At 32.6% G+C, this 7,796-nt stretch overlaps 1 protein-coding gene across 1 annotated transcript; it reads right to left on the bottom strand.

Annotated features, from left to right (window-relative positions):
- Positions 1-1,447: 1,447 nt before the first annotated feature.
- LOC141690435 (uncharacterized) lies at positions 1,448-6,117 on the bottom strand. The gene is made up of 5 exons (XM_074495240.1): positions 5,919-6,117; positions 5,674-5,822; positions 4,633-5,079; positions 1,988-1,999; positions 1,448-1,501 (listed from the first exon to the last, which is right to left on the bottom strand). Exons 1-5 carry the CDS (start codon positions 6,115-6,117, stop codon positions 1,448-1,450), a joined length of 861 nt encoding a protein of 286 aa, XP_074351341.1.
- Between the last annotated feature and the right edge of the window lie 1,679 nt (positions 6,118-7,796).

A 7,796-nucleotide genomic window follows, 5' to 3' on the forward strand; every position in this document is an offset into this window, starting at 1 on the left:
ATAGATTTTACTTAGTAAAATAATGTAGCACTCGATGGATAAGATTTATAGTCCCGACGGATGACTCATTATAGTCCCGACGGATGATGACTTATTATCCATCGAGTGAGTAGCTTATGTAACAATAAGTCTATAGCACATTTCTACATTCACCATTGTATAGATTCTGTAAGTAGTATTCAAGTCATGTTGACTTTAACTAGATATGCAGAATAGGTTGATTAATTGTACATAGACGATGTCTTGTAATTCTGCATAAATGAAATGAAGTCAAGTGCCAGTTTGCTACCCGACTGAATAACCCGCAATGAAGTCGATGGATGATCAAATAGACATCCCGACGGATGATCAATAACTCGACGGATGATCATGAACCCGACGGATAAAGAATTCAAATATTTGTTGACAGTGACAACACAGTCACATGTGTCGAGTGGATGCAAATGGAATGTGGTAGCCTATTCAACTGTGTTTTTGAGAACAAAGAAGCATTGCCATTTCCATGCTACTATGAAGATATTCAAAGATGTTGGAATAGAGTAATGAAGTAGCATTGTAATAGACTAGATAGTTTTTGTTTTATTATCTTGTCTTATTACTTTGTAATCTTGGTGATATATAAACCAAGTAGTAGCAACTAAGACACTATCGATCTAAGCAAGAAAGCAGAGAAACATTTGTAAACAGGATTCTTAGCATTTCTCTGTAGTCTTAGAAGTTCAATTATTGTAAGCAGCTGTGAGCATTTTCGTACACAGGGTTCTCTCGATATATAATATATATCTCTGGTGGAATCATTCAAATCCACCAGAAAGTTTTTAAAGACTCTTGTTTTTTAATTTCATGTGTTTTGATTCACTTAAGTTTTTATTCCGCATTGTGCTAATCAATACACTTATATTTATATTTGAGTTAGAACATTTTATTTCAAGAAAATGTTTCAAGAATTCCATTTAACCTCCCTTCTATAATTCTTGTCATATTGTTAAGGGACTAACAGTAATATCAACTACATTAATAAAAAAAGGAAAAAGTGCATATAGCTCAGGGACGTTAGAATTAATTTTCCGAGTAGAGTTTTCACAGAAAATGGGAACCAGGAGAAAAAAACCAACAAAGTGGATGAATATCGAGATGGGTGGTGCAAAAAGTTCTACAAAAAAATGTCAATTTACTAATTTCCAAATTCTCATTCTTAAAGTTTTGTCTCAAATATGTATCAAAAGAATCACGATACTCTGTTGTACTAGATTTATTTTATTTAATAGAGCACAAACTGGTTAAAACACAAAATCTATTATTAAATAGAGTACAAACTGCACAAAAATAAAAAATAGGCACACAAAACTAGAAAGCAACAATGAGAGGCAAAATCGAAAAAGAGTTATATGACATGGCCAGGAAAATTTTCATATCTCCTTCAGAAGAAATTTCATCAAACAGATAGTTACTCAACTGCATTACTTCTGCAGTAGTTATCATCACGCAACCAGGATGGAACCTACAAGGCGCACATAGAAAAATTAGCAAAAGAGATAAACTTCTACAAAAGTCTTAGATATCAAGTTCATTAAAAGAGACTCTATAAACAGTAAGCAAGCACAAAGAAATAACAATTAGTTATTCCTTACAGCTAGCTCATGGTAGACACAGACTTTGTCTTGACTTTTTTCTTTTGCATTCAACTCAAGCATATATATGGTTGCAAGTATTCTCTTGAAGATATCTCTAATAATTAAAAATTAAAATATGGCATATATACAAGGCAATTGACATATATTACAAAACATAGATGCTCATACCAGTCTTTCTAGTCATCACATTGCATCATCTATTATCTGGATCGTAAGGCATCTCTCATTTGCAGTAACTTCAATTTAAGGTATTAAAACAAGTTTTGACCTATGTCGCACAATAATCAACATATACATCACAATCTGGAAGACTAAACCTATTAAATTATATGATACACAAGAATGGTGCAGACCTGCATAGCAGTCTATACAAAAAATTAAGAAAAAAAACTTAAACCGCATAACAGTGTACAATTTACCGATAAGAACATTATCATTGTCTCAAGTATAAATATTAACAAAGTACTAAGTTATCGAAAAATTGAAACATAAAGCACACCAAAAGCAGCAATCCAATTTAGCAAAAAAAGAAGAAGACGATGCACAACAAACGCAACAACCTTCAACCGAAATTAAGTTCTTGCAATTTAGTACAACAAAATAAAATAATAATAAGAGCACTAATAAGAAAGAGAGGGTACTGACTAAATCGATTAATTGAGAGTAGATGCCCGATTGAAACAATAAAAATCAAAACAAGAAGATGAATTAGAGAAAAAGTTAAGAGCATAGCCAAACAAGAAGAAAGCCCCAAATTACTGCAACAAGAAAACCCTAAATTTCTACAGATCCTAATAACTAGATCGATAAACTTTAAGCTCTGATCCGAATGAGAAGCCTAGTTATTAGAACCTTAATTTCCAAACTCTGAACTCGATTGAGAAGCCTAATCGAATAATTGAGAGTATTTATTTGTGAGTGTATGTATGTTTGAGAGTGAATATTTGGGAGTGTAAAACTAAGCGGATTAAAATTTAGTATATTATTATTTTAGTAAAAATTAGCGGGATAAATTTTCTCTTTGAGCTGTCCAAAATTTGGTTAAAATTTGGCCCGGGATTACAATCCCGCCTAAATATTCAGTCCTATGCTAACACTAATTATAATATCAATGCTAACACTACATTTCATGTTACAATAGTAATTTTATCATGTCCATGGTAATATCTAGTATCCTCTACTGTAACACAAATAAAAACTGTTATCTCAGACCTAATTTTAGTGATTTATGGTAACAATTTTGCTTGTAACACCAAAAAAGTGTTGCTACAGGCCAGATATGGTGTAGTGATACTCAACTAGGGACCTTTAGGAATATAGATACTATTTTTCTAATCTCATTTCTAAGTCACGTACTTAGAGATATAAAATTATGTATCATATTCCAAGGACATTTATTAATGTAACATTTATATCGCTGTAAATTAAAAATTAATAAATTATAAAAGGAATAATCGATAAAACATAAATATTAATAATCCAAATATCTTAAACTAAAACATCGTAGTGTTGTCTCTCGGGCACAAACACTAACAATGATTGCCTTTGAGATAAAGTCCTTCACCGCCTTGAATTTCTTCTTTTCCTTTCCTTCTCGAATATCTACTGATGTGACTAAATCCTGATGACATCAACTACTGATCATCAAGTACTGATAAACAAGTATTGATAACGTCACCCTCAGTAAATCCTGATATTAACTGCTGATAGTTTATCTCCTGATATCATCAATTATATCTAACATTATGCACAATAAATATTGTAGATATCAATTGACAAATAACATAAATAACTTCTCTATGTGATAGCCCTTGAGAAGGACAAGCTGACTTGAAGTAATTTCCTCGACTAACATAGGAACTTGAGGATCATCCTCAGGTTCAAGGATGTCAATCAACTCCCTATTTCTTCTACCAGAGAATGAAGCATGTGCTAAATAAATTGCTAACTAGAAGTAAATTGATAATGAAACTAATATATCATGTCTCATGCCTGCAATTATGAGTGATGAGCTTTAGAAGCAACAAGGGCATATTGATGCTTATTATGTGATTGAGCACCTTCAAAGGATGTTTGAAGGATAGGCTAGTCAAGAAGGCGCTATAAATTTGCATAAAAGAGAGAGTGAGATCCGGTTGGACCACTTGTTCAAAAGATGGTAGGTATACATACCTTGATATTTTGGGGTTCAAGATTGGTCTAGAGACTCAACTTGATTTGATCAAGCAATTTTTGAACAACTTCTTTTCTCTCAGTTTCTTATGAAAAAAATGAATGAGATAGACAAAACATGCATTGAGTTTTGACGCATGTTAAGAGCTGCTGAAAACAACACGGTAAAGACATGAACTTCGTCCATATTGATGGTGTACACATGGAATAAAAATGAGAAAGGAAACTGGATTAGAAATATTAAGATTTTATTTTATTCAGTTCCAAACTAGAGTCCAATCCCAAAGGGGCTTTTGAAGCCTATTAGTGGTGTTGGTAAAGAACACGATTGTCGCTTCTGTGAAAATAACCAGGTAATTGGAAGTTAAACTGTTGAGCTTATTTGGAAGATCTAAAGAAGAATGCCATTAAGGGTCAAGCTTCAGGTATCAGGTTAGAATTGGAGCACAATTTGTTTCCTAGTCAGGGGCGAACGCAGAAAGTCTCTTCAAGGGGGGCCAAATAAAGGCCAAATAAATTATATAATCCATAATGCATAAAAAATAGAGATATGTTCTAATACATTAAAATTGAGACCGTCGTTCTTTTAAGTCACGTAAATCATTTATAATAGCATCTAAGCTAATACTACGAGCAATTTCTTTCTCAATATATAACATCAAATAATCTGGAGATATTCGGCTTCTATTTTATTTCGAATTCTATTTTTTACAAGGCTCATAGCTGAAGATGATCGCTCTGTTGTTTTCGTAAAAATAAGAAGCGTTAGAATAAGAGTCACCACACTATATACAAGAGGATATATGTCTACTTTTCGTGTCTTTACCAACCATTTACTCAAACCAGCAATGGTAGACAATGATGCAAATATTGGATGTTGACATTCATGACTGAAATGCTCAAATTGCATCTTTAGTTGAGCCATCTCATATTCTGCAAAATCTTCTTGATAGAATTTTTGTACCAGCTTGTTAATTTCATCAATACCCATTGATTTACACATCTCCTTTGGATCTAGTGTTGAGCTAAGCACAAACAACTCCATTATTTTCTTATTGAACTTATTTTTAAACTCTTGTAATTGAGTGTCTACCACAGCAAGAAAAATATCAATCTTGTAATGATCCTCAACCGTAAACTGATCATGTTGATGACAAGCCCTTCCATTCATTTCAACATACCCATCACTCATATGTGGCAGTGGTATACTAACCTTCTCATAGAATATCTTCACATCCGAAAGTATCTCATCCCATCCTTCATTTTGCAACTTCTATATTAACAACTTAGTTGAAGAAAAACGTTGTATTACATTTAAAATATCTTGAAATTTATACTGCGAAGCTTGGAAAAGTAAATCACTTATCTCAAGAATTTTTTCCATAATACGCAAAATGAGAACAAATTCAAATAAGCTCAGTGCCTCATATACAGCATCTGCATATGCTTGTTGAGTAGATGTGACCCCATCATCAATAATATTCAATAAAATTTCAAATGTAGCATTTAACATTTTAAAAAAATTTGAAAATGATTTTATATAAGGACTCGAACGAGTATCACCGGCTCTTTGTAGAGTACCAATATGATTTTCACCTTTCCCATTGTCAAGCTCATCAATTGAAAGTAATTAGGCAATATTTGAAGCATGAGGATCTTTTGATTGGTCACTGCACTTACATAAGATGCCGACAATATTAATGATGACATTCAACTTGGAAAAGAATCGTTCGATTGGAATAAGTTCCTTTGATGCAGCAACTAGTGCGAATTGCAAACGATGAGTCATATAATGAACATAATAAGCATAGGGACATTCACATAAAATATAAGGCTTGCAATCCAATCCATTCTCCTCGCATATTACTTGCTTCATCATAACCTTGCCCTTTCTATTTTGTATATCAAGATTTTGATTAGATAAAACGGAACAAATTCCATCTTTTCGTGTTAGTGATGCAGTGTCTTTGACATGGACAATACCCAAGAATCTCTCTCGAACATAACCATTTTTGTCTACAAATATCAAGATAATAGACATTTGTTCTCTTTTATACTCATCTCAAGCTTTATCAATAATCAAATAAAATTTTGCATCTCCAATTTCCTCACGAATAGCATTCTTCACTTTAGTAGAAAAGACATGCAAAATTTCTTTTTGTGCTCTTGGTAATGTATGTGTTGCATTCTTTAAAGCATTTGACACAACTCCTTCCACTTCAGAATTGTAAGAGGCTACAAAACTAAGATATTCATTGGAATTTCCACCATTCAATAATTCTTTAGTCTCATCATGACCTCTAAATGCCATTGCTTGAAATTCTAGCCACCTAGAAATACTAATTAAAACTTGTAACCAGAGTTGATTGTCTCTAATTTGTTGAGTTGTGTGGTTCTCTAACCTTTGAACAATATGAATTTCTTGATTTATAAGATCATCACATGTTCGTTCTCCATTGGGATGTGAAGAATTTAAATTGTTACGACCGGCATTTTATGTAATATTATTTGTGGATTGGGTATAATATTAAAGTCAAATAAAAAATATATTCAATGATTGTACGCTAGTGTGAGTGAAAATTTCTGCATTATAAATTTGCTTTGTGTAGTACATGATTTTTCAAAGCAAGAGTTTATTTAATTTATTTATTTTTGATTTATAAGGAATATTCTAAGCTTTGGAAAAATTTTCTTTTAAAAGGTATTTTGTTCACAAATTTTGAAAATGATTTTATAAAGTCTCTAAAAATCCAAGTTATTTTATAATATAAATTTTATAATTTTTGAACTTGTATTTTATTTTATAAAAATAAATCTTTATAAATTTTATTTGTTATAATTAGAAAATTACTTGGCTACCCTTGCATGCAAATACTCTTCCAATTCAACTTAGGGGCAAGGAAGACATTTCCAACCCCACTCACTTTCATTCTACTAACCAAATTACCCCTTTACCCTTGCATGCAAATCTACCTAACTATATTGGAAGGTTACTCTTGTAAAATCTCAAATCCACTCACTTTTGGCCAAATAAAAACCAAACTAACATGATTATTACTCCACATTCACCCCACCATTTCCACACTCCTCCTTTCCTCCCCCTCCTCTCGGTTTTTCCCCCCTCCCCTCTCGGTAATTCCCAAAAACCGAGCCCCCATCCCCTTCTTTCTTCATTTCTCACTCAAATAATCATCCTATTATCAAGTAATCCTACTCCCTACATGTTGTTCTTGTATATCTTAAGAATGTAGAGTAGAAAAACTTATTTGTTGACCTTGCATGGTGGTGTTTTGTTAAAACTCCAAGTGAATATCCTTGATTCTTGTGAATTCAAGGCTTTCACCATGAGTTATAGTAGCAAAGGGTTGAGAATGGCTAGACATGAGTATGCTACACTCATGCAATTGTTGTTTTCACCCTAATCCATTCGGCCATGACTTGATAGGAGCCGAATGGATGGTGTTTTGGTTGTCATGTTCCACTTTGTGTGTTTTGTGATGATAACATGAAAATCTTAGTGAAGTCTTGATAAAACTCTTTGCATGCTAAGTGATCATCTAGGTATACCTTATGCTAGGCTTTCATGTCAATGTTATGATAGAACATATGTAGAAAATGTGTTGTTTTGGTTTGAAAAACCCGAAGGCATGCATGCATGTCGATTTCTCTTAGAATGTTGTAAGATTTTGATCATTTGGAAAGATTTTGTTAGTGAGCCTTAATTTCAGTAGGAATAATGTGTTAATATTGATTTATGCTTCTTGTTGCATGGTAATAATTCATGGTTATCTTTTATAAAAATATATATCTTGTTGTTTCAAAAGCATGAAGATTTGTGATTTGTGAAGTGTAGTCTCTTTTGTTTTGCCATAATTGTACCTTAGGTAAGGATGATCTCACCAAGGTTATTTTGAGAAAAAGGGATTTAGTTCAGTAGAATACCATGTATAAGTCTTGGTTTAAGTATTTAGTTGTTGTTAGTTGGGTTTG

The sequence above is a fragment of the Apium graveolens genome, chromosome 10 (genome assembly GCF_009905375.1).
Source record: "Apium graveolens cultivar Ventura chromosome 10, ASM990537v1, whole genome shotgun sequence".
NCBI classification, from domain to species: domain Eukaryota; kingdom Viridiplantae; phylum Streptophyta; class Magnoliopsida; order Apiales; family Apiaceae; genus Apium; species Apium graveolens.

Excerpts from the sequence above, each read along its gene's own strand:
- LOC141690435 (XM_074495240.1), bottom strand. The coding sequence starts at position 6,117 with ATGGCATTTAGAGGTCATGATGAGACTAAAGAATTATTGAATGGTGGA. Across the intron at positions 5,823-5,918 it reads TAAAGTGAAGAATGCTATTC|ACAAAAATGGTTATGTTCGA; the intron begins GTGAGGAAATTG and ends TGATATTTGTAG. Across the intron at positions 5,080-5,673 it reads GCAAGGTTATGATGAAGCAA|AAGTTGCAAAATGAAGGATG; the intron begins GTAATATGCGAG and ends TTGTTAATATAG.